This window comes from Abramis brama, assembly GCF_963993115.1.
Source record: "Abramis brama genome assembly, chromosome: 11".
In the NCBI taxonomy this organism is placed as follows: Eukaryota; Metazoa; Chordata; class Actinopteri; order Cypriniformes; family Leuciscidae; genus Abramis; species Abramis brama.
Genome location: NC_139973.1, coordinates 7,457,003 through 7,483,546, shown reverse-complemented (window position 1 = coordinate 7,483,546; position 26,544 = coordinate 7,457,003). Strand labels below are relative to the sequence as shown.

The 26,544-nt window shown below is 37.1% G+C and overlaps 2 protein-coding genes across 2 annotated transcripts in view; both read right to left on the bottom strand.

The window, feature by feature from the left end:
- Positions 1-25,076, bottom strand: part of igfn1.1 (immunoglobulin like and fibronectin type III domain containing 1, tandem duplicate 1) — a 28,778-nt gene extending 3,702 nt beyond the window's left edge. The window contains exons 1-20 of the mRNA XM_084129135.1: positions 24,879-25,076; positions 18,831-18,918; positions 14,895-15,014; positions 12,671-12,810; positions 12,131-12,230; positions 11,563-11,604; positions 11,364-11,409; positions 10,986-11,166; positions 10,753-10,866; positions 10,069-10,237; positions 9,326-9,598; positions 7,646-8,524; positions 3,079-3,200; positions 2,406-2,550; positions 2,020-2,313; positions 1,597-1,893; positions 1,316-1,495; positions 1,106-1,234; positions 548-856; positions 354-439 (exon numbers count right to left, since the gene is read on the bottom strand). Coding sequence (XP_083985261.1) covers positions 354-439; positions 548-856; positions 1,106-1,234; positions 1,316-1,495; positions 1,597-1,893; positions 2,020-2,313; positions 2,406-2,550; positions 3,079-3,200; positions 7,646-8,524; positions 9,326-9,598; positions 10,069-10,237; positions 10,753-10,866; positions 10,986-11,166; positions 11,364-11,409; positions 11,563-11,604; positions 12,131-12,230; positions 12,671-12,810; positions 14,895-15,014; positions 18,831-18,879 — 3,675 coding nt within the window. The 5' untranslated portion in view covers positions 18,880-18,918; positions 24,879-25,076. The remainder of the gene's footprint in view (positions 1-353; positions 440-547; positions 857-1,105; positions 1,235-1,315; positions 1,496-1,596; positions 1,894-2,019; positions 2,314-2,405; positions 2,551-3,078; positions 3,201-7,645; positions 8,525-9,325; positions 9,599-10,068; positions 10,238-10,752; positions 10,867-10,985; positions 11,167-11,363; positions 11,410-11,562; positions 11,605-12,130; positions 12,231-12,670; positions 12,811-14,894; positions 15,015-18,830; positions 18,919-24,878) is intronic.
- LOC311092424 (uncharacterized protein) lies at positions 3,211-6,223 on the bottom strand. Its single transcript, XM_084129137.1, has 2 exons — positions 5,246-6,223; positions 3,211-4,086 (listed from the first exon to the last, which is right to left on the bottom strand). The coding sequence occupies exons 1-2, from the start codon at positions 5,610-5,612 to the stop codon at positions 4,046-4,048; spliced, it is 408 nt and encodes a 135-aa protein (XP_083985263.1). The 5' UTR covers positions 5,613-6,223; the 3' UTR covers positions 3,211-4,045.
- Positions 25,077-26,544: the final 1,468 nt, after the last annotated feature.

The window sequence follows — 26,544 nt, the reverse complement described above, 5'->3', positions numbered from 1 at the left end:
TAGGACATGTATCGGACATGTGGCCTGAGCAAAACATAGTTTTGAAGTGAATGGGGAGGGAGCACATTATAGCCTGGCTCATGAATATTAATTAGGCTACATAATGGTCAGCAAGTAGTCCCAAATGATTTGCTGATGCAAGTCGAGAGTACATTTTTGATCAGGTAATCGAGGATCTGTAACAGAATTCTACACAACAGCGGTTACATTTTTTCGCTTCATATCACAGGCAATATATAATGATTGTCTCCCAAAAAGTGACTTATAAGACAAACTTATATAACATATAGTGATAAAGGTTGCTACACTCCTGGTTTGGTCTCTAAAAGCATGATTTTAGCACTGCTCATTACCTCAAAGTTAATGCTGACTCGTGCAGAATTTCCAGCTCTGACCACCATGAAAGTCTTGAACTTAGTATCGGTGAATCTTGGTCTCACTAAGAAAAAATATTGCAATAATGGTGTGACATATCTGTACAGTGATGGAAAATGAGGGGTAGATCAATTTGCATTGCTGACCATATAGACGAGTTGATGCTACTCACCTGGAGGAGGCATAGCCAAGATGTAGTTGTCCAGCTCTTGTGGCTCTCCCTCTCCACCTTCATTGACGGCGGCCACTCTAACCCAATACATGGCCATTGATTTCATTCCCTTTACAGTGTAGGTGCTCATGATGATGGCATTTGAGTTGCATCGATCCCACTCTGGGTTCTCAGCAGGCCTGATATCGATAAAGTACCCCTTGGCCTCATCCTGAACCCCGGGGTCTATTTTTGGTTTAGTCCAAGACAAGGACAAAGTATTGTAGGTGGAGTCCGTGACTTTAAGGTCAATGACTTTACCAGGGGGTTCTGATAGGATATTGAGAAAAAAACATTTGCATGAGCACATTTTGAAAGTTTATAAGAGAAAATAGGGAGAAGTGCAAATTAAGTTCAAATTAGCTTGTTATTCCAAAAATTCTGACCTAAATCCACTATTTTTGCATATCTTTGAGGGGAGGCTATGGTTAATTTTTCAAAATGCACAGCCTTGATAATACTTTTGCTGAATTCCTCTTATCTTTTTGAAGATAATGAGCTACCTGACAAATTACTTACTTTTTGGATCTCTTGCGAACACAAATTCTGAGGGGTGACTTGGTTCACCTGCTCCAGATATGTTGATGGCGGACACGCGGAACTCATACTCCATTCCTTCAACTACATCTTTTACAGCATATTTCTTTGCTGTGGAGGGTAATTGACAGGTTAAACATTACTATCAGACAGTAGTTCACAGTAACTTGTGTAGAAATGTGAGAAACCAACCTTGGATTGGCTCCTCTGCTGGATTGACTTGGCCCCACAAGTTGCTGCCCTTCTTGCGTTTCTCTAAGTTATAACCCAAAATATTGGTTCCTCCGGTGTTGGTCGGGGGAGTCCATGTCAGGTTGATGCAGTTTTTAAAGGCACTGACTACTTTAGGAGTAGATGGCTGACCAGGATATGCTAGAAAGAAAGACATTTGACAGGGTTTGACCTTCTGAAATAGTCAGGATGTTGACTGATAAGCACAGAAGTAACTCAGAGATTTTTTTTTAGTAAGTCACCTTTAGTGCCAGCCTGCACATCCTCTGTTTCCATCAGATCACTGGTGCCTTCATCACTCTGGGCTCTGATTCGGTAGCAGTATCTCCTCCCATGGTCAACATCAGTGTCTTTATAGTGGGCTACACCTGGGATCTGGCCTATTTTTTTCCATGTGTTGCGACCAATTTGGTTGCGTTCAAGTATGTAATGTTTAATAGGGCAACCACCGTCATCTTTTGGTGGTCTCCACTTGATCTCGATGCAGTTGGAAGATGCTTCAATGATCTCCAGAGGTCCAAGTGGGGTGGTAGGTTTATCTAAATGATGTGAAAACTTGAACTTTGGTAAATGTTGAACAAAATGGTGTATAAATTTGTTAGCAATCTGTGCTGCATTCTTATTAAAAATACAGCCTGTTAAATTAGTTTGCTTTTTTTACTTACCAAGTACAACTAGGTTAGAAAGGGCTTCCACTGTGCCAAACTCATTTTTGATTTTGATTTTGATTTCCCCAGTGTCTTTACGCTGTAATTTGGTGAGAAGCAGACGGCTTTCACCCTCTGAAATCTCAATCCTGCAGTGAGCATCTGGCACAAGCTCTTCACCATCTTTGTACCACTGAATTTTGCATGGCTCACGGCCAATATATGGAACTTTAAAGGTGGCTTTCTGATTGTGTTTGATCACAATCGGTTTTGCAAATGCTTCAATTTCCTTGGCATCGAATCTTGGTGGATCTTAACACACAAACAGAATTATAAGTATAAACGTGAAATTCAGAACATTTGCATATGCATTAGCACAAATTAGCAGATGTTAGAAAACAAACCTTCAACTGCAATCACACATTCGGTTTTACGCCCATCAGCCTCAAATCGATATTTTCCAGAAAATTCTTCCGTTACTTTTGCAATTTTCAGTTTGTGAAGGACCCCATCTTTACTGATGGTTATACCCTCAGTGGCGTCACCAATCTACAGAGAAAAGTAAAAAAAAACAGTGTATATGTTTGTATACACACACCAAGGGACAGATTTATTACCAGCTTGGGCCAGCACAAAACCTCTTTTGGCATTAAAAAACTACTGGCATGATTTACTAAAAACACACAGTGAAAAATTTAAATGCTGAAAAGCTGTGGACAGGGTTATTTTTGTGGCTGACCTTATTGAAAGGACTTTCCCTTTCAGACGCAATATTTACGGGAGGAGAGTATTTAAATGAATCATGCAAGGTTTGCGCTAGTCAATTTACTGGTATTTGCACCATTATTTAACGGTCTTTAACTATGTTTTAAAACAGACGCTAATTTGAGCTGCTCTTGGTAGATTGCGTTGGTCATTATGGAAAGGATCCGGCTGCATCTGTGTTCTTTAATTTGCGCATCGTCTTTGCGGCTTTTTTTGGAATTGTGCTCTCACGCTATTTTTCCCTGTTTAGTAAATCTGGCCCCATATGCCATGTTATACTGTATATACATATATAATATGGCATCTTTATACCTCGTCGCCATCTTTGGACCAGACACCCTTACAGTCAGCACTGAGTTTGCAGACCAGTTCAGCCGCCTCTCCCACAATAGCTTTGCAGTCTTCCAGCCCAGCAGAAAAGTAAACAACAGGATCTGCAGGCGATTTGTGTAAAAAAAAAGAAGAAAAAAAGAAAGAAATTAGATGCATGGGAATTATTTTTGATGATTGTTCAAGCATGGTTATAATTTTTATGCATTGCTATGTGAATTTTAGTCCACTACTGTAGCAATTTTACAGAGGTTAAATTTTACACTTACTAAGTCCTGACCTACATATTTTACAGCAGGTGTTAAAATACCTTAAATAAATGTCATTCAAATGTGAATGAAAGTTGTGGGGTGTGGGGATTCAGATGACCATTGTCTTGGCATTATCTTCTGTGCTGACTTCTTACAATCTGTATCTTCTTAGAACCCATGTCATGATGATAATGATAATTATGAAGCATTTCTGAAGGACTGCTACACATTTCAACTGACTTATTTCGAACTGCATTGTACAGCCATTCTTTTTATTCCCATAGTGCATAATTATCACTTTTGGGTTAAGTTGTTTAGTTGAAATAATTCTCTGAATTAGCAGTCACTCTAACTATTATTCAGCTTCACCACTACGGGGCAAATAACTAAAACCTTCTGCTTTTGGTTCTATTATCAAATATTGTTGCTTTTCTTATGACAATTAGAATTGATTTCCAGTTCTTTTTCCATTTCGTATTGTTTATTGTCTGGACGCCATTCAAATAGAATGTGTTCTTGTGGTGAATTTGCTCTAAAATCTCCTGGTAAATGATTGAGTCACTTTCGTGTGAAGTGTTTTGGCAATTAATAACCTTGCTGGTATGACTTCTGTTTGAATCTTCGGGTCTTCTAAGGCACATCAAATCTTTGTCTTCTCGTAAAGTTTCTGAGGTCATATTTGGTTGCATTTATTATTATCATGTCCCGGTTCCTCTGATTAGTGAGCGAGGTGATTTGCCTTTAGCAAGATGAGCAAGCGTGATGAGGACAATAAAGCGCATACTGATAAACATAAACAGCAGACACACAAACAGTGCATAAGAAATATCTGGCATATTGCAGACTGGGTGGATACTATTTTTTTAAACCAAGTTATTATTGAATCTTACAAGAAAACATAATTTTTTTTCCACAAAGGTATTGGTCCCCCCTCCGATTTTATATATATATATATATATATATATATATATATATATATATATATTTTTTTTTTTAAGGAATAGTATACTCAGATATGTCACTCCAAACCTGTGTATATATAGTCCAAATCAATCCAAAACAGGCAATCCAATGAATGTATCACTTAATTTAAAATATAAAAAATTAAATAAAATAAAAAATTATATCCAGTACTGTGTGTGAGCATTCTTTCAGAATTATTGTGTCTACCACAAAAAAAAAAAAAAAAAAAAAAACTGGTTTGGAATAACATGAAGGTGAGTAAATAATGACAGAATTTTCATTTTTGGCTGAACTATTCCTTTAATAAACAAAGTTATCCAACACCCACTGTCACCCAATGTGAAAAAAATCCCCGCCTACTCAAATCAACTGAGCTTGTTCATCAGATATGCCTTCACAAAGTTTCAACAAGCACATTATGCTGAAGAAACTGCTGATATGAATATGCATATGCTTACAAAGCCAGTTCTATAGCTGTGGAACCCAAGGGCATAATCTTTAAATGAAGAGCGCTTGGGACAGTGGAATTGACAAAATTTCTCAATGGAAAGCCGTCAAATCTGTGGTGAGATGTTTAGTCCTGCAGAAATAAGACCCAAAACACAAAGCATGTCTAATAGTTGAATTAAAGCTAATATATATATATATATATATAAAAAGAGACAAACAGTAAATCCTTTGGGGATGCTGTGGTAGTGCGACAATTAAATGTTTGATAACCACCCACTCAATTAAAGAAGTTTTCAGATAAACAATGTGCAAAAATGTCAAATGATGTGAAAGACTTGGAATAGGAAGTGTTTGGATAACTTTGTTTCAGATTATGTGATTGAATTAGACTCAGAACTCCACAATTATTCCTGATTGTTCTGAATGACTGTGAATAATGACATTGCTTCTATGCAACTGTCACTGCAACTTCAAACATCTCTTACCAACAACTGTATCCGGAACCTGTAGGTCATGTTTTTTACGGCCTGAACGCTTGCCAGCTTTTGCTGACTCATCCTTTTCATCTTCAGCACCTTTTTCTTCCCCTGTAGCTTCAGTGCTGCCTCCTGTTGGGCCTCCGGGACCTGGTGGCTTCCCGGGTCCTGGTGGGTCCCCAGAACCTGATGGGCTGCCAGAACCTGGTGCGCTACCGGACCCGGATGGGTTCTCGGAACCTGAAGGGTTGTCAGAACCTGATGGGTTTCCTGAACCTGATGGGTTACCGGAACCTGATGGATTACTGGAACCTGATGGGTTGCCAGACCCTGATGGGGTTTCTTTATCTGATGGATTACCTCCACCTTCAATCATGCCATTTGGTCAGTCGTGAAGCATTTTGTAGATTGACATTAATAAAATAAAGAGGGTTGAAAAGAACATTTAGGATAAAAAGAAGAACATACAACAAAGAAGAACATTTAAGAGAACAGTGGCAAAAACCACCACAAAAATGCAAACAATGAACATTTTCAGAGGTCCAGTCTCTAAACGTGCTTTAGAGTGAGTGTATGTACACTAGTTTTGTTTCTGTTGTGTCATGAAGGGTTATTCCACCCACAATGAAATCTCATTGGTCCAAAATCCTGCTACACATATCTGTGTATTATGCATATTATATATTATAAATCAATTTATCAAGATCAAGATTTATATGCCATAGTACTATTAATGACTTTTTTTACTTTTTCTTTTTTTTACAAGAAAATTCCAGAAAACGTTTCCATAACAAAAATGCTGCACAACCAATCAGAACATGATGTTATGCAGAGCTTGATATGTGGCCAATGAGATTTCACAGTGGGTGGGGCTACCCAGTATGGCACCACAGATATAGAAACCAAACAACCAGAATATTGTTTTCGAAACGTTACACACTGACTCTGAAAAACACTGACACACCACACAAAAACACACAATACAGGTACACGAACAACAAATAAAGAAACAAACAAACAATAAAGACAGACAAACCGAGCCGCACATTAAGCTGGTTTGCGAATTTGTGTGGTAGAATATACATTTTGAAAAATGTTAATTTTATTGAACATTCGATGACAGAGAAAATGAAAAAGATTTATCTTTTGATGTAGAGTTTTTAGTTTTATGTTGTCATTTTACTGGTTCATATTATTGGAAATTGCATTAGTCTCTCCTCTCCTCTGTTTTCCCCTATGTTAAAAGTATTGTTACTTAAATATACACATTCATTATTCTTAATCACTGAAAATTAATAATCATGCTTAATTATTATTATTTAAAAAAAAGTTAATTCACATCAAATGTTCTGTTAAGATTTTATTAATTAAGTCATTCAAGAAAAAAATATTTGTTTGTGTTACTGTTGATACTTAATGGAAAAGACAATTTTTAGTTAAAAAACACAATTTAGTGTCTGTAATCATTTTAATTCATATGAGCTGGATTTAGTGTCATCCCACACTCTTACCAATCACCGTGTCTGGTATCAGTGGGCCTTGTCTTACACGGGTACGGCCCGCAGCTTCCCCTTCCTGCTTACAATGCTCCTTGTTCACATCTGGAACTGGGCTGGGTGTGTTTGAGTTTCCTATCATGATTTTTTATGTAAACTGTAAATTAATCGACATAGGATGTGTAACGATTTGATTGTGTTGTGTGTGTGTGTGTGTGTCCCACCTGAGCTAAAAACACCTGCAGGATGTAGGTATGTTATGATGATAACTGCTTATGTTTGTGCAGAGTAACATCCGCTTATAAGCAATACACAAAGTTGTGCAAAGATGTTGCACAAAACAAAGTTATATTGCAAAAGCCTGTTAAATGATGGCAAAAAAGTATTTAAAAGGGTATCAAAATTGCTGTTGATTTTAGAGTTGAATAGAGTGTGTATGTATATAGCTTTGTTTGTCAAATTACATAACATTAAATAATATACATGACAGTATGATAGTAGACTTTTACATTATCAAAAAAAATCTACTTCAAATAAATGCTGTTTTTTTTTAAACTTTCTATTCATGATTCTAATTCATCAAAAATAATGATTTGTGTGACACTGAAGACTGGAGTAATGATGCTGAAAATTCAGCTTTACCATCGCAAAAGTAAATTACATTTTAAAATATATTTAAATTGAAAATATTTTAAATTGTATCAGTCTTTTACAATATTGCTGTTTTTACTGTATTTTTGGTCAAAATTAAATAAAAAATGTCAAGATAATTGCAGACCTCTGGTTTAAAGTTTGGCCTGCTCTGTTTTCTGTAAGAACCTTCCACTTTTGCCATGTTACAGTACATATTTTTAAAATTAGAGATGAAAGCGAGAAGAAATCTAGTGTAAATATGCCTTGTATAATTTCTTACCTGTAACAGTCTCGGGTACAAGAGGTCCCGCTCGCTGACGCTTTTTGTCTTTGTCACCTCCTCCCTCACCACCGCTTCCACCAGAGCCATCAGCTCCTCCAGCCCCACCAGCAGCTCCAGCTCCACCAGCACCACCGGCTCCTCCAGGACCACCAGCTCCATCAGCTCCTCCAGCTCCATCAGCTCCTCCAGCTCCACCGGCTCCTCCAGCTCCACCGGCTCCTCCAGCTCCATCAGCTCCACCCGCCCCTCCAGCTCCACCTGCTCCTCCAGCACCTCCGGCTCCACCGGCTCCTTCACCTTCTCCGGTACCAGTAGTTCCTGTAGCCCCCACCGCCCCTGCAGCTCCACCTCTACCTCCAGCTCCAGCCTTCTCAATCATTGCTGCCTGTGCAGCCATTGCAGCAGCTGCCGCAGCCCCCGCCGCAGCAGATTGCTCAGCACTCAGGCCTTCGCTTAAGGCCTTGAGTTCAGCCTGCTTCCTGGCCTCCTCCTGAGCTTTGGCTTTGGCTGCAGCTGCAGCAGCCCGTGCTGCTGCATCTGCCGCGGCTTTAGCATCAGCCTCAGATACACCTTTGGCTTTAGCTGCAGCAAGAGCATCTTCTGAAGCTTTAGCAGCAGCTGCGGCCGCGGAAGCTGCAGCCGCCTGAGCGGCCGCTTTTGCTGCTTCGGCTTCAGCTGCAGCTTTGGCTTTGGCTTCAGCTTGAGCTGCCTCTCGTTCAGCCTGGAGTTTCTTAGCTGCCTCCAAAGATTCTGCCATCTCTTTCTTGTGCTTCTCAGCCTGCTCAGCAGCAATCTTCTGCAAGTCGTCTCCAGCACCGCCTGCCTGAGTGGTTTTACGGGCTTTCTTCTTGCCCTTTGTTGCAGGATCTTTGTCAGCTGGTGTGGAAACAATATTACCAATAGATTCAGTTAGTGCTTATTGCATTTATTAAGGATTTACATCATGTTAATTTGACACAAACGATTATTACAAAAATAAAATAAAACAAACAATAGATAGTCTTTATTTGTGGACAAATTTTTAAAATATTGACATGCTATTATTTGTGATTTATTTGAATACCTAATCAACAAATCAAAATTTGAATCGATTTTTAAAATAATTGACAAACATATGTTCTAATAAAAGGGCTGGGATCATTTGTGATTGATTATTAATCTGCATATACAATTATTAAAATAATTTTTCCATTCATTGACAGCCCAGTTGTCTAATAGAACGGCAGTCAATTTAACATGTAAATTTAGTACAATTTGGGGACTCGCTTGCAAATAATAATATATGTGATAATTTGCTATTAATTTAAAGTGCCCCTATTATGCTATTTTAAAGGTTCCTAATTGTGTTTTGGAGCTCTCCTACAACAGGTTTACTGTATTTGCATCATAGTTTAAAAAACTGTTTAATTTTTTCATAATAAACTTTGCACCTCACCACATTTTTTAATTAATCTAAAACGACTCGATGGATAAATCAATCTCTATAAATCCCTCCTTTCCACTAGGCTACTCTGCTCTGATTGGCCAGACGGCCCAGTCTGTTACGATTGGAAAGGGAATATTTGAAAAAACATAATAAGGGCACTTTAATTAATCTGCATGATGATGTATTTAATTTGATTACATTTTTATTAATTGAACTTCTTTTTTTCTAATAATTGAAAAGGTTGTACTTACCTTCTACAATCAGCCAAGCACTGCAAGACTTAATGCCGGCTAGAGCAGCATAGATTCCAGCATCCAAAGGCATACAATCAATGATTCTCAGACGGTGGATCAATTTATCTTCTGAAGAAGTAATCTCATATTTTTCATTGTTAGAGAGAGGTGTATTTTTTAGGGTCCAAACTATCTCATTAATGGGCTGAGTTAAGACACACTCGAAGATGGCATCCTCTCTCTCTTGGGCCGTCACCTCCTTAATCTTCAGGGCAAATTCCACAGGGGGAACTGTGTGTTAAATATGGATAAACACACATCAGTCAATCCATGATGGCATTATGCATTCTGTGATAGCGCTGCTGAGTGTTTTGGATGCTGATGTACTGGTGTCTCTACTAGGCTTAATTTTCAATGGAAATACACTAGTAAAAAAATTGCTTAGGGTATAAATATGATTATAATGTTAGAGGCAAAAGATGATTTAAATTAGCAGACCAGAGACCAGAAACATCACATTCTGAATTTAATATAACTTTCGCAAGTGCGACCAAACAGATGCATCCAGTGTAGACAGCTCCATTGATTATAATGGAATCGATTTAGTTTTGACGCATCATGGCACTTAGCTCACATCCAGTGTGGACGTGGTTAACCAGCTAGACCAGCATCAAAGCAGCATAGACCGGCATGGAAATTCATGCTGGTCTTTTCAGCAGAGGGTTTAATGACAAATAAACAAATGTGGTGTGAAAACGTACTCTTGAAATCCGTTGAAAAGATATTGACACCCTCAACATCCACTTGATAGATTCCTGCATCTTCTGGATTGAGATTTTTAACAGTGAAGATATACTTCTTGCCAACTTGTTTTAGACAGTGTTTCATTTCAGCTTCAGCTTCGCTGGTGAATGGAATCATGACACCATCCTGAACAAAAGGGAACATTTTGGCTGGTGCTCATAATAATGCTGGATGAATGGATGCCACTTGTATAGCATGTTTTCTCTATATAAATTTGCAAAGTATTTTCATTTGCAAAATATGTGCAATATCAGAAACCTTCATAGCCATTCAAAAATTATAAATAAATGTAATGTAACCAGCTAACAAAATTGTAGTCCAAATAATTCAATTAATTTCGGGTTGGGTGAATTCAGTAGAATGGCAGTACGCCACCTACTGGACTGAAGTGTGAAGCACTGGATGGAGCGCTGGAGGGCAAATATGTCCACCACAATTCTTCTGTTAAAATTTCTTAAATGACAAATGTTTTTTTGATTTTTTTTTAGATATACTGGTATATGAAGCAATAGTAAGTGGCTGTCTGTCGATTGTCAGAGACAATTTCAATTTCAATGTGTCTCTTCATATGCTCAATATCATGCATTGATTGTTTGTAACTAGCATTGATCTACTATATCACACCTTAACACAGTTCTCACCTTGTACAGAAAAATGCGACTGTTGGGGTCTTTGAGCTCCATTTCCAGTTCAAAGGATGCAGCACCCTCAGGCTTCACCTCAATGGGTTTGAGATTACTGAGATGTTGGATGAACTAAATCAGTGAAACAAACAGAACATAACAATTTGTCTCCACATGCAGTTGAGTATCCAGTCATGAAAATGTGAAAGCAATTCTTTGTGAAACCTTCTGTCATCCTGGCAGCTCTTTACCTGTGCCTGCTCCTCTTCTCTTTCCTTCTTCATCTGGACCAGTTTCTTTAGCATGCCACGGAAATCAGTGATTTTATACTCAGAGCAAATCCTTTCATAGTCTTTCTTATCGGCACTCATCAGCAATTCCCAAACTGAGTCGTCAATGTCACCTTCCCTTTTCTCCTCACTTTTTCCAGCACTTTAAAAAGATTGTGATGACAAATATGAGGCCAAATGCTAGCACTTAACTGGGTTAACGTGACTGATGTTATAATATGAGATGGGCTAATTAACTATGGCAAGAATCATGCGTACTGTATGAATAGACCCTAATGAGAAACTGCACAGCTGATAACATGGCATTAATGTGTAATGTAATGGAAACAAATGTCTCACCCTTTCCTGAGCCTCTTTCTAAACTGTGTTGGGTCACCTGCTACAGCTTCAAAATGCAATCAACAGACAGAAAGAAATGAATGCTTATGTGTGCCATACTAGATGTCACACAAATCCCATTAAATCGCTTTTGGTATAAAGAACTGCCATCCTAACCTGAAGAAAATCCACTAGCAATATGGTGCCACAATTGTCTTACCTTCTTCAGCCTGTTTCATTGCTTTGTCTTTTTTGAATCCAACTAAAAAGAAAAAGAAAATTTTGTGTTTGGAGCTTTTTTTCTCTGTTACTAGCTCTACTTTTTTGTGAATAGAGGGGTCATCGGATGCCCATTTTCCACAAGTTGGTGTGATTCTTTAGGGCCTTCAAGTTCCTCAATGGTTGTGTAAAAACCCTTTTTACCTTCTCAAAAACAGCTCTGTTCACAGCGACCCGTTTCGGTGCATGTCTCTTTAAATGACAATGAGCAACTGCTCACCCCACCCCTTTCTTCCGTGGGGGGTGTCGACACAAGACTGCCTTGTCAGACAGTATACAAATGGCTGAGGGAAATATGCTAATACGAGACAGTCGGTCAGTGGTTGTGGGCGGAGCATATTGCTCAGAAAATCCAAACGGCTTGATTATTGAGAGTGTTTAGGCTTTTTGAAGATTAAAAAAAAAAGGAGTGAATGGATTTTTTTCATCGTATGGTGACACATTTAAATGCAAACGTGAAATAAAAGTGAATTTTGCATCCGACGACCCCTTTAAGAAATGTGTCCTACCTTCAATGATATTTAGGACAACAGTGCAAACAGCCTTCCCATATTCATTTGAGGCGTAGCATTTATAAGTGTCGGCTTCATCACCACTGACTTTAGGTATCTGCAAGTAAATAATCAGAGAAATGGGTTCGTAGCTTTGATTAATCTTGCATAATAATTGAATAACAATGATAATGAAATTAACATTTAAAGGTAAAGTGTGTAATGTCTGAGAATTGTAAAATAGTAATGACTGTTTCCAAACAGGTTTCTTGACCACTCCCCCCAACCTCTACCCCTGGGCAGCAAACAAGATGTCCCGCCCCAAAGTTGTGCCATTGGTTGTGACAATGTTGCTGTGTTAGGCTGCTCAAACAACAGAAAACAATGCCTTGATGGCACAGAGAAACTGAATTTACACTATCCGAGGGAATGAACCTATGAATGAGTCTCTTCATATTAATCTGGGATATAAGACATATATTTTATAATTAAAACATTACACACTTCACCTTAAATATTAAGCAGTAGTTTAAAGTAAGGCTAAAAGCCTGTGCATACCTCCAAAGTGTGTTCACCAGTTGTGGGGTCAAATTTGTTCTGAAACTTTTGGGGATCATTCATTTCGCCTTTAGCTCTACGCCAGGATACAGTGGGTGTTGGATTTCCAGACACTTTGGCTTTAAAAATGGCCAGCTTTCCTGTTTTACAAAGATTTAAATTTGAATTCTTTATTAGGTAAATATTGAAAGGCTTTCAAAAACAAATTGTGAAAATTATTGGGGTGTAGTATTCTTTTTTCAGAAGTCAACATAACTCACTTAACTAACACTTAACTAAATTTATGCATCTCCATTATTAAAAATGGTTGATGGCTTGAATGCTTGAAATTAGTTTTGTAGGCAAACATAAATTGAGCCTATGTGTGAATTTCTGTATAAAACAAACATTTGAATAACAAGTCAAACAAGTACCCGGCCTACATCCCAGTTGGTTGGGTAGATATCCAGAGAACTAGCAATATTTCATAGTTTTACCCCTAGTTTCACAGACAAGGCTTAAGCCTAGTCCCAGACTAAAATGCATGTCATATCTCAAAATATGTCGGTGCCATTGTTTTGTCTCAAGATGCACACCAGTAAAGTTTTTTTTTCTTTTTCTAAGGCATGTTTATAAAAGCTACTTAAATGTCCTAATTGAACTAAGGCCTAAGCCTGGCTTAATCTAAACCCTGTCTGTGAAAACAGGCCTTAATGACTTTATTATCCTTATGGGTAACACTTTAGAATACTGTTCCTTCATTAATGACACAGGAACAAAAGAGTAATGCACTATTAACATTGTAGTAACTACTATTAACTAACAAGAAACTCTGATTAACGAATTAGTAAGTCATAGCGTTCAGTCGAATGTGGTAGTTCACTATTAGCTAATTAGTAATTAGTAATTACTATTTTTCATACCTCACTGAAGACTACTAAGAACTACTATATACAGGTTCATAATTAATATTAATAATGCATAATATATAATAAGGTAATGGTAACTCATTAGTAATTAATCAAGTGTTACTACATCCTTCTAAAGGAACTACTAATAATTTGGATCAGTATTCTAAAGTGAAAAACATGATAAATACCTAATATTGACTGAAGTCATTGTAAGTTTTAAGGCTTTTGTAAGGTTTTTGATAGTAATGACTCAAGTGTTACTACATCTTTCTAAAGGAACTACTAATTATTTGGATCAGTATTCTAAAGTGAAGATCATGGGAACACACTAGTAATGACTAAAGTGTTACCAAATCCATTGGAAGGAATTACTATTCAAAATCTTACAAAAATCTCAAAAGCTTACAATGACTTCAGTCAATATTAGGTAGTTATCATGTTTTTCACTTTAGAATACTGGTCCAAATAATTAGTAGTTCCTTTAGAATGATGTAGTAATACTTGAGTCATTACTAGTGGGTTACCATTACCTTTTATTATAAATTATGCATTATTCATGTTAATTATGAACCTGTAGATAGTAGTTCTCTGGGAGGTATGAAAAAAATAGTAGTTATTGATTAGCTAATAATGAACTACTACATTCATCTGAGCGCTATTACTTACTAATTTGTTAATCAGAGTTTCTTGTTAGTTAATAGTAGTTACTAGAATGTTAATAATGCGTTACTCGTTTGTTTCTGTGTAATTATTCATTAATGAAGGAACAGTATTCTAAAGTGTTACCTTCTTATGAAATGGGGAAAATAGCAATGATAAAAATGAGTGCGTTAGAAAAGGTACCAGTTTTGACACTAGTGAGTTTTTTTTCTGATTGGATCTTAATTGTATTGCAGTACCACTAGCAAAGTGAAATAGTTTCAAAACAGGGACAATAAATTACAAAAAAATCCATAGCTTGAAAGGTCAGACGTCATTATAAGCGTAAATGAAAGCATGCATTACACATTTGTGGTCTTGCTCTGTGCATTTCAAACTAGCATGAAATGGGATATATGCTATTTGATTTCCTTCCCTCTGTGCATATATAGCTGTAGTCACATGTTAAAGCGGTAGGACAAGCAGCAAACCTGATAAATCACTCATACTGTAAGTCTGTGTTAAGTCTGTGTAGCTGCACAGCTTAGACATTTAGGGCAGTAAATATGTGTGGTAATCCTCTGTACGTGCTCATAGCTTGTTAATTTCACATCCAGAATCGTTTAGCTCTCAACTGTCACCTCTAATCATATTTGCATTCACTTCTGCAGTTTCTTCTCTTTTAATGTGCTTACCTTCTTGAATGGTTAAAGCGATGGGTTTACGTGTGAAGTCGGGAGTTGTCATCCCCTCAGGAAGTTCCTCAACATACTGTGTAATCATAACACCTGGAACCTTAGATCTCCTTTTGATGCCTGAGAGAATCCACATTCAGGGTACAATGTCAGAACTTTGGGGGGAAACAACAAAACAGCAGGTGCACAGTGACGTAACATGCTGACTGAATCATATGCATGAATGTCTAGCCTATGTAAAAAAAAATATTTACTAAACTGTGTACAAAATACCATACATTTTAAGTTGGCGTTGAAATGTTTCCAGGAGATAATATCTAAGACATCCAATGATATTTGAACCATGAAAATGTCCTTCTTGATTTGTTTACATGTGCATATTCTTGTTTTGCAATTTTTTTAAAATAGAGGAAAGAAATGGGGAAGTTGTCACTTAAGTGAATATTTCTCAGAGTAGGCTTATTTTTGAAAGTCAATTCCTGTGTAGTCATTTGCCTTAAATTTATACCATTATTACCCAAAAGATATAGTTCACCGAACACGCGTTGAACTTTGTGACCTTTCCTGTAATGAGATATGTTGACACACTATAGCCTAGTCTCGCCATATAAATTTAGGTATGCAGATTCTAATAGCTGAACACATGCAGACAAACTTTTGGCAGAGATTGTTTTATTCAACCTGAGGGTGGCGCTCTAATGTTGATTGGAAGGCTTTAAATACACAAGAGGCATGCATACATGTAGAACGCTAGCTTAGAATTGCCTTAATGTAGTATTGCCTCCAGATTTTGTTCTAGAATAGTCTATTACAACTTATGGAGGACTTCCAGTGAGGAAAAGAGACAAACATAAAACAAACACATCATAATAAAGGCTATTCACATGAGCAACATGCGTTTCAATTAAAGGATTTATACTTTCATTTATTTGATACGTTACTCCACATATCATATACACATAACTGAAGCGGATTGATATCGTCTTTGTCGGGAGCGGGGTTCAGGCTACGTCAGGTAGGTAAAAATAACCCGGGCAGTCTGAAATCCGCCCCATTAAACCTTATTCACAGAAGCGCCCTGATTTCTATCGGGAATGAAAGAGGCTGTGAGGGATAGACATGCATCTCTTGAATGGGTTGTACTGTTATTTAATGTGTTTTGGATTGTTCTGCTGACGAAAGACTGCAAAAATAGCCTATCTTTTGTCAATGTCAGTAGACAAAAAACTCCCTACAATATTTAAGATGTGGAAAATTATAAGTGTTCTAGAAGTTTTATGCAGCTTTTTACAGAGGGTGCCATTGAAAACACGGTAAGTCCATCCCACACAGCCTCGCTTTCATAGCGCTGCTCTGAATAAGGTCCATGGCTCTTAATAGAGCATGCTGCAGTTCCATTTTTCACCACAGATTTACATTGGAAAATTGTGGGGCGCTGTAGAGCTGGGAAGGGGAAGGACTCAGGCACCATCTGCCACGCAATGTAATATATCCTGCTAACTGTACGAGCTAACTGTATTTGTTACAGAATGCAGTACAATTTACAATTTATTATTGATTCAGTTTAATAGAGGTCTTTGTTTTGGATGAATATTTTTGGTGGTGCTCTTCACTGCCCCTACAGAAGAGCTTCGGCTGCCTTTGCTTAACGATAGCTGTGAACTTCACTAACTTTTTTAAAACATAACATTTAGTTTCTCCTCTAAGGCGTCAATTGCTGCAGAATCGGAACTTTTAAACATGTTTTTTTCTCCCTGGCAGACCGTTAAAGATCGCCACACACTAGGCTCCCAGATAACCTCCAGAAGTCAGCCAATCAGATTCAGAATGACAGCAATCTGAACATTCATATGCACATTGTATCGTTTGACTGGATATCATGATATGATGTGATATGATATGATATACTGGATATCATGACATGCATGCAAATTCAGTTTGCTGTCATTCAATTACCTTACCTTGTCTCTTAAGAGGTAGAATTTCCAGTCCTGGTACAGTATAGCCACAACATTACAGTACAACAGCAACAAAGGAAGGGGAAACAAAGAAGGAGAACACAAAATTGTGAATCCTGGCTTCTTTTTTTCTTTGACAGGATTACGGACAAACACAAATGTAGGCTACTCAAAAATACAACTAAAAAACACAGGACAAGGGAGAAGACAGGGAGATTAAAGCAATTAAACAATTATTCAATCCACTAAGGGGTTGAATGTGAGATTACAATAGACAAGACTAAAGAAAGAGCAGACAAACTGGGAAGGGAATAAAAGTGTAAGACCTGTTTCACACAGCATACATTAGCAGCAGTTTTTTATTCTGGCTACATTATTCACTCTTTAGCCTATAGCTGTGAGTTTCTATGCAAATCATATTTCGGCTGAAAATATAGGATACTATAAACCATATTATCTGTTCTTTCTCAAATATGGATTTTTTGAGTTACTGCAATATATAGCAAATTACATGAGTGAACATATAATCACTTACCAGTTACATTTAGTAAATCTGGCATGAATTGAGGGCGCTGTGGAATACTTTATTTGGTCAATCACGGGTTTCAGCGGTGATCTGTCATCCATGGCAACGCTGTATCCTCATCCAGTAATTGAAACTGTTTCTACTTTCATGTCTCGGGTCACATCAGTTATCAATTGTAGTGAACATCGACCCAAAGGTCTTGACATATTAATATTACTACAGTGTTTGTCAATCACTGATTGTATTGTACATTGTAATGGACTATTATTATTTTATTTATTTTTTACGAAAGTTTTAATATAATATATATGCACTTCTTTGCTTGCATTTGCGGAGTGAAACAGGCCTGTTTTGAATGTCCTGCAACTATATTATCACCCATCATAATAAAAAAGAAGGGGTTCATAAATAACATAAGAAAAAAAAAAAGGAATGAAAAAATTAATTAAATAAGGTAAAATAAATCCCCTCCTCAAAGCAAATGAAATAAATAAAGCAAGAATTAATCAAAGAAATAATCAAAGAAAATGAATGTTAAGTGGGTGGATTTGGTGGAAGTGAAAAAAAAAAAAAAACATGTAATGATGTAAACTGGTTTGTTGAAACGTAAGAGCTGTGAGTTGTGCATACAGGTTTGAATCCAGCCTGGTTCATTTCGCCCGCTCTTCTTTTGTCGCTCTATTTACTGTCCTTCACAACACAGACACTTCACATTCAGGTTGGTTGATGGTCGTCCCTCGCATCCATGGTTACGCGATTCAAAGAAACCCATGCTGAATGACAGCAAATGCTCACAGGGCTGTTTAGTGAGCTTCCAGATGAAGGGCACACTAGGCACTGATAAAGGCTCTGATTTCATAAGCCACATTCACAGCCTCCTCTTCATTTGCATCTTGTGCACAGTGGCCAGTTTCCAAACCCACAACCTACGACTTTAACCAGCTGTTTGATTGTTCATCTGTTTAAATAAATGTGTGTGACTAGGTTAGATTCAACACTTGCTTTTATCTCGCTATCTTGCTCTTCTAACCCCTCAGGGACTGATATATTATTCACTTTGCCATGGAGAGGAGGTCATTAGATTTTTATCTGGAAAATCCGGCATTGCCTTTTAACACAGCTGCTTACCGTGGAAGAACTCTCGAAATGAGACTCATGTCCTATCAAGTGTGTCAAATTCCATTGCTATACTTTCATCATTATGAATACAATGAAAACTGATTAACTAAATTACATCCTCTGTGAATAGTTACCATTAAGAAAGAGAAAGAATTACACAACAAAAAAGGAGATTTTTTTTTCACCATTATCCGTGTTTCTCCACTAGCAAGTCCTCACGGAGAACACGGCTGGATTTGTTGTTTCAGTAATTCAGTAATAGAGCATTTGGACGAGGTTCGGTGCCGGTGTCAGCCTGCCATATGGGAGAGAGAACAATTATATTGTTCTTACCGCCTTGCCCGGCAGCAGTTGGATCTAAAACCTTGGCTTTTTTCATCATCTTGATGCAGTCCAATGGCTCAAGAATTCAGAAGTATCTCTGGGTAAGAGAAAAGCAATATGAAAGGTCAATTCAATTTCAGTCTTATTAAACATTTGGAGAGATTAAAATGTTTGCACGAGATGCAATTAGAAAATGTATGAAAAAGCGAATTTTATAAATCAATCAGTCTTCTGAAGAATTTATCCCCATTAAGCAGACACCTCGAAATAGGTGCAACTATTATTTGCACATTTAAATAACCATTAAGTCCACACAGTTTAGGGAAAAGAGCAATTCAGGTGAAATAGGCACAAAGACGGAGCAAAGTAGGACGGCAGTTATCCCATCTGCTGGAATGTGATGCAGTGTGACAGTGCGGTGCATTATGTTCCATTAGAGAGGCTTTGGGCCTAGTCAGCAAAACCTCCACTGCTCTAGTCATTCATCTTTTCAAATCCACTCACATATACAGTTCAGATCCAGTCTGTGTCCTCACTAGTATACCAGCACTAGCATAGCACTAATATGGGATTTTGACATGTTCGGATTTAACTGTCTACTGCAGGGAGACAAATTGGCTTTGAGGAGAAGAGCTGAAAATATTTTAGTGAGCATGTGTTCGAGATTTTTAGCATTGTTCCAAAACCTAGTGTGCTGTCTACTGCCTACATAGGGGGTGTCACACATGATGTACAGTATGCATCCATTTGTGTTGTTTTAAATGTGTTTTCTGTGTGAACACAAGACGGACATCTTTGACTCATGTGCACTGAGTTTTTAGACACTATGACAACAAGGTAGCTAGCTCCTTGTGAATAAAGGAACACATCCTTGAATGTAAAAGGGGCCTAAGGCAGCGTCCTAACTGAAATAAAACCTTATAAGTGACTGAATTGCTACCCCGCATACCACACAAATAGTGCTCGTTGCATTAATCACTCACAATTGATTTCAACAGAATTAGCCGTTAGCATGTTGCTAAGATAAAAGTCTATGCAATATATATCACACACCTTAATATTTCAGTAAAATAGGTCATTTTTAATTAAAGGGGCTATATGTAGAATTCACAAACCCTTGAAATTAGTGACACCGGTCGTGGTTAAGTGAACTGCAGCCAGCAACCTATTGCTTACGCTTGCATTCATGCTCCTTTTTTGCCTGTGTTTTGACCCGGAAATTCAGTGCTCTTTCAGAAGCGCCCCCTACCACATAACAGTGAAAACACGGAAAGACAGAAAATTCCGTCAATGGCGGGGAAAGAGTTAAGAAAGCATCTGATCTTAGTGATGTGGATATGTTTGCACCAGCTCTGCAATTCACCGTCATCATGTCGAAAGATGAGGTAAATCAATTTACACTGTTATGATAGTTTGATTATAAAGTATATTTGATTGAGACTATAGACTATATAGATCTGGCTATGTGTTTGAATTAATCCCTTTTCTTTGGAGGACATATTGACATTACAGTACAGTATAATAGCTTTTTATGGCATTATGGCATTATCCTGAACATTGTAAGCATTCATTTCAATGCAAGGACACCTTGAACAGAAGAGAGACTCTCAGGAGCATGTGTAAACGTCACATCCTTTCAATTTTCCTGGCAAAAACGTCCTTCAAAAAGTTGTTAAAAATCAGGCATTAGACAACCTAAGATGTTTAAACGTTTTTAAGTTTCATTACAAGCTTTTTACACATTGCATCAAAAAGTGATTAATTCATGAAAATTCTTACATATTCTTACTTGAAACAATTTTCATGAATAGTTTTCAGTACTGAATAATAGATTTTTTTAAATTCTTCATGCAGCTCATCACAGTTCATTATAGGATTCCCTCATTGAAAGTTAATTTCTCAATGAAAGCTAAGTTTGGCCAAACAAGGTTAAATGCTGTCCAGGCAGGCAGTCGACAGATTTTGGACAGAGCTTGTTTATTTGGAATGATCTTGTAGTCTAGGGCCTTCAATGACTCTTGTCCTACTCTAGTCATTGACTCCTGCTAATGGTGGTCTCAATCTCATCTCCGAAACAGAACAACGCAGGTTGTTTTATGCAGTGGCTATCTTTTTTCATAAATAACTATGAAATTGCATTCTGTGCTACATCAGTCATCTGACCGAGTGGCATATTCCGTACACAATAGCATGCTGATTGGCCTCTTATACACAATGCACAGAGCATAATGGGATATAAATGCAAGCGTTTTGTGGATCACAAGCTGCTGAAATCTGACGTTTGAGTGTCATCCTTCAACATGCATGTGATTCATTGCACTCATCATTATGCACGGTTTGGCTTGTCATTTCTGTTGGCGTTAAACCTGCCAGCTATTATTTCAATTGGTTGCATCATGAATAACACTATGACAGTAATATTACTGCTTCGGATACAAATTTTGCTAATAATTATCAGCCTCAGGTTGCACAAGTACTGAAGTCATGGTAACACTTTACAATAAAGTTCATAAAATGAATTTGCATTAAGCATAGTGAACTGAAATGAAAAGCATTTATTAATCTAGATCATTAATCTAGATTTAAATAAATGTATACCATTTAAAGCATAAATTAGCATTATTCATGAATTATCTTATTAACAACAAACAATAGTATATTTATCAATTAAAATATCAACATTAACTTAGATTTATGAATGCTGTAAAAAAATGTTGATGATACCTAATGCATTACAATAAGGTTCAATTCATAAAATTATTTAAAGTTTTACCAAAACTGCGATATCTATTATCCCACTGGTCTCACCTGGTGGGTCTGATAGGGTCACAGACTGCCATGAAAAAACAATGTTAAATGGAAATAATAAAAGAAAAGTAACATTTATACTATGGTATAGGAAAAAAAAATGATAATAATAATAATTACCATATAAGCTTTTAATAGGGAGGAGATTACACTTCCCGTATCTTTTGTTGTTCAACAGCTGTGCGTCCAGCCAAATACGTTATTTTGGTGAAAATTCATCTTTCACTTAGTAGAAGCAGCCAAATTCACGCACAGGTTGAGACATCACCCATTCTCAAAAACATGGACGAAATGACATAAGGTAGAACAAACTGGATCTAGACTATATTACAATACAGATCAGTTTAAGCGAGAGTAAACATGGATTGTGCCAACGACAATTTGTTTTGGGCATAGAGCGCAAAACCATCAAAATTCAAGAGGTATGTACAAAACAAAATGGTCAATTTCCCATAGTTTTGTATGAGAAACGCTTTCAGTATTGTGTGACTTGATGTCCAGTGTAAAATCTGGCTGCTAGAACAAAATTACAGCAACTCTGATTACAACTCTGATTACAGCACAAGGTCTCTTGGATTGGGTTATGGACAAATTATCAGAAAGACAAATTATTTGAACATGCCAGTTTTCAGTAAGTCCTAAGCAGCCATTGGCTTCAGCTCATTTTGGAAAACGAGCTATCTAACCCTCCTGAGCAAAATACCCCGACACTGAAGCTTGCCAAGATGAGGGTCTTCAGTTTACACGCAACCTGAGCTTCACACCACTCAGCGCAATCACATGCTTATATGGGGACAAGAAAGCACTTCATTTCACTGCCATCTTGGGCATTCTACTCCTAAATGTAGGTATATTCCCATCTTACTTAACAAATTAGTGGTTTATTGTGCAAAGTTCGCCTGTGTTAGTATAGCTTCCAGGGGTTTCCACCTGTATATAAGATCAGAAGAACTGCTGCATAAAAGGAGACATTTTCATCGTGCTGAGAAACTGATGAGAAGTTATGAAGCATGAGAAGCCATGCTTCAAAACATAATTACATGCCAGCGGCAGGCCGTGCTGTATAGCAGTAATAACAGTGCATGAGTAAACTACCACTTCACACGACTATATGAAAAGCAAGTCTAATGACATGCTCAAGTTTTAAACTATACCACTAACCCTTTTTTCCTTTCTGTGAATTGCCCTGCTGACATGTTTAGTAGGACACAGTCATTTGTCAAATTATAGGCTACTATGCCAGCCTAGCGCAGCCCTCGGTTGGCGCTAGTTATTTACATTTCAAGAAACCGGCGAAGTTCAGTAAGAGAGCCACTTAGAAAGTAATAGCATGCATATCATTAATGTACAATGTATTAGGTGATATTTATGCGAACACCAATGGGTAAGTTGTACTTTCGGCTTTGCCAAGGATCCTGTCTGAAATGTCTAAAATTACATTCTCTCTCCAAAATTGACAAATTTTTAGAGGTATTTAACCATCATGAGGAAAATGTTAATACAAATAAGTCTAATTTTCACAAAAGGGATTATTTTAGTAATCCCAGTATCTCAGCAGTGCATAAGTAAGTTTCTCAAACAGCACAGTAGTCAGGCATGCATTTAATCTAATATTGATGGGAGCATTGCATCTATTTTTCCTTTTAGGGAAAGCTGGCAATGAGCCCCTCAGGTCTTAGATTGAAGCAACACATGTTTTAGGTGAGGAAATGACCACGTTATAAATCAGCCTGCTTGTCAGTACTTTATTTAGAGTACAGAAGATGCGATTCCACAGGGTGTTTAAGTGAGCAAAATGACTTTTAGTAATAGGCAAAGCCAATTTTGCTGTCTATCACCCTCCTATATTTCTCTGATTGGCGATAAAATCTCTTGCTCTGTCCTTTCAGCCTTTCCCAGTTAAAATGGCTCCTGTGGATAGACTCTCCAGGCTTCTCAAATGTCCCCATGCACCTCTTAAAATTCTGTGGCTCCAAGAAGACAACATTTAAAGATAAATGAATATCTGCCAGTGACAAGCTTAACTGGTAAATAATAATTGCTGAGCCAATTTGTTGTTTATTTCCAGTTTCTACATTTCAGGAAGAGCTTTAAAATGTTCAGATGTGTTTTCAGCACTTCACCACATAAAGCATCAATGCAGATGCCAGCATTAGGAGTTTTTGTGGATTCACTTTATAGTCACACTGAATATTTTAAAGCAACTCCCATAGGTACACATTAAGATTTTATTGTTTCATAAGGTCTTGTTGCTTTTTTCATTCACAGCTTCTACTTCATTTCTGTCACATCGATATTTTTGTAAATTCTGTATCTTATAAATTATATGTTTAATATGATATATTGAGGTTGTGCTTTTGAAAGTTAGTAAGTAAAATTTGAATGATTCACATTCAAACCAGAACGTTGAATCCAGGTACGAAATAGGTGCTATAATCGCTTTTATAATCCAGATGTTCTTTATTAGTATCCCACATTATTGAACATTACACCATTACTTGCATGCTCCTCTGGTTTTTTCCCCACCATCGCATTTTTCATTACAGTAGTATCTTTCGCAAACTCAAAAGCACTGAAAATGATCAATTCGCTAATCATTCATCAGAAGATAATTTTTATTATTTTAAATATGTTACATGGTTACATGAACATCTACCCAATGATTTGAAATCCTTCATGTACATTGGCTTCGTTTGATGTGATACTTGTATCTATAGTTAGAACATCTCTGCAACTGTTCTGATGTGACTTCATGCCACCTGACTAGTAGCTATCACAGATTCCAGAAACCCAAGACGGGAAGACCAACTCGAACGATTCTGATGTGTGGCCACCAAATTAGTTGTAAGAAACTGCATTTAAAACATCTATGTTATGTCCAATAATGTTATGAGACTGTGTAAAGTAAGTCTATAAACAGGGAGTAAGTCTTTAAACCAGAAGAAGATAATTTTAGAGTTTAGAGGTGTCAGAATTCAAAGTAACATGAGGTTGTCAGCTCTGCATTGTAAAAACTCCACAGGCGTTATATTAAGTCAAAGTACATTCATAGTTCAGTACACCCAACAGAGAGGAAAACTTAGTTTGTGTTCCGTAGAAAACATACTAGTGTCTGTTCAAGGTACACCGGGTGGCGAGAGACTGTGGCACAATACAAAGGTATGACATTCTTATTGTTTTCTTGTTCTTTGTGCATGTCTCTCAGTTCTGTCACAACAACAACAAAAAGGCTATAAAAAAAATCCATACCTGTTCACAGTTCTCTGTGTTCCTCTCTTGCTTCTTTCAAAGTGCTCTGGCCTCTTCTGATATTTGAGTGCTGCTTCCAAGTTGTCCAAGGTAATAAATCCTTTGAGTTTGTGTGTGTGTGTGTGTGTGTGTGTGTGTGTGTGTGTGTGTGTGTGTGTGTGTGTGTGTGTGTGTGTGTGTGTGTGTGTGTGTGTGTGTGTTGTTCCATGTATTCAACCTTGGCTTCCGCCAAAAGCAAGTTCTCCTATTGGAAGGGAGGGTCTCTGGGAAGAATCCTCATGACACCTTACTGTTATGAAATGACTTTTGAAATGATTTCATCTTGATCTTACCTGGGAAGTGCATAGTTTTACTTCAGACTGACAGTCAAATACCGGAATGAATTGTCGAACTGGGTTTATTTTAGGCTTTATGCCTCAATCAGCATTGATTAACTCAATAGTTCTGAAAAAAAAGAAAAAAGATATCTCAACAGTGTGGTTGATGTTTCTGCTCTTTAATTCCTTGTCATTTTTTTTTAAGAAATCATTTGCAATACAACTTGGCAAAAAAATTATTTTATGTCACTGATAAAAATTAATCATTTTATGTACCGTTAGCTGCACAGAGAACATGTTGTGATCTAATACAACAATACAAAGTGTTCTTGCGAGCACCACTGGTGGTTTTTCAAAACAATCACAGATTTTTAAAACATCATCTTTTTCAAAGACCTATTTTTTACAAGCTGCTTTCTAATATATCATCAGTGATCATTCAGTGAATCAAGCTGCAAAGCCCATTATAAGGAAGAGGAGAAGACATTTACTGTTGCTCATATTTTAAAAAAATAAAGGGTTTTTTTTATAGTGGAAAATAATACAGTAGTATTTTTATAGTTCTTTACACTGAGAAAATAATGGTTATTTTAAGAACTGTTCACTGAAAGGTTGTTCACCAAAATGGTCCTTCTATAGCATTGCTGTAAAAACCTGCTTTCTTTTGTGAAAATCTTTATTTTTTAAGAGTATAAAGAACCTTTAGTGCAATGGAAAGGCTCCATGGATGTTAAAGGTTTTTTGTGGAACTGTAAATGCCAATAAAGAACCTTTAATTTTGAGTGTTGCACCTAATCTTATTTATTTTTATTTTTTGCAAAATCCTAATAGTTTTTTTTTTTTTTTTTTTTATGCAAAAAATATCCCAGATTTGTTTGGACTTTTGGACTTTATGCACGTATCTTATATATGTGACATAACATTATGAAGCAGCCTTGAAAAAATAGCCAATCATAAAATACATGACATTATTATTTTACATAATTATATTCATTTAGTAAACAATCCCCTAGGCAATTATGTTTGTGAGTTCATCATTTGGTTACAACCATGGAGTGGAGCACAGATTGCATTTAGGTGTTAGGAAAGATACACTCCTCTCATTTCAGCCAGATAAAATAGGCATTTGTGTTAGAACATAAATATAATCTCCTCCATAATTATCAGCATGTGTTTATGGACACATTTTAGATGTAAAAAGTATAGTGTGCATTAGTGTGTCCATGTTAAGTTTGTTAATACTCATGTTTCACTGTAATCTTCTTGACATTCTCTGGGTTCAGCTCCTGTGTACTTGGAATTAAACCCAACTAATAAACCACTGAATTGCGAGTGTAACGGCTTGGATG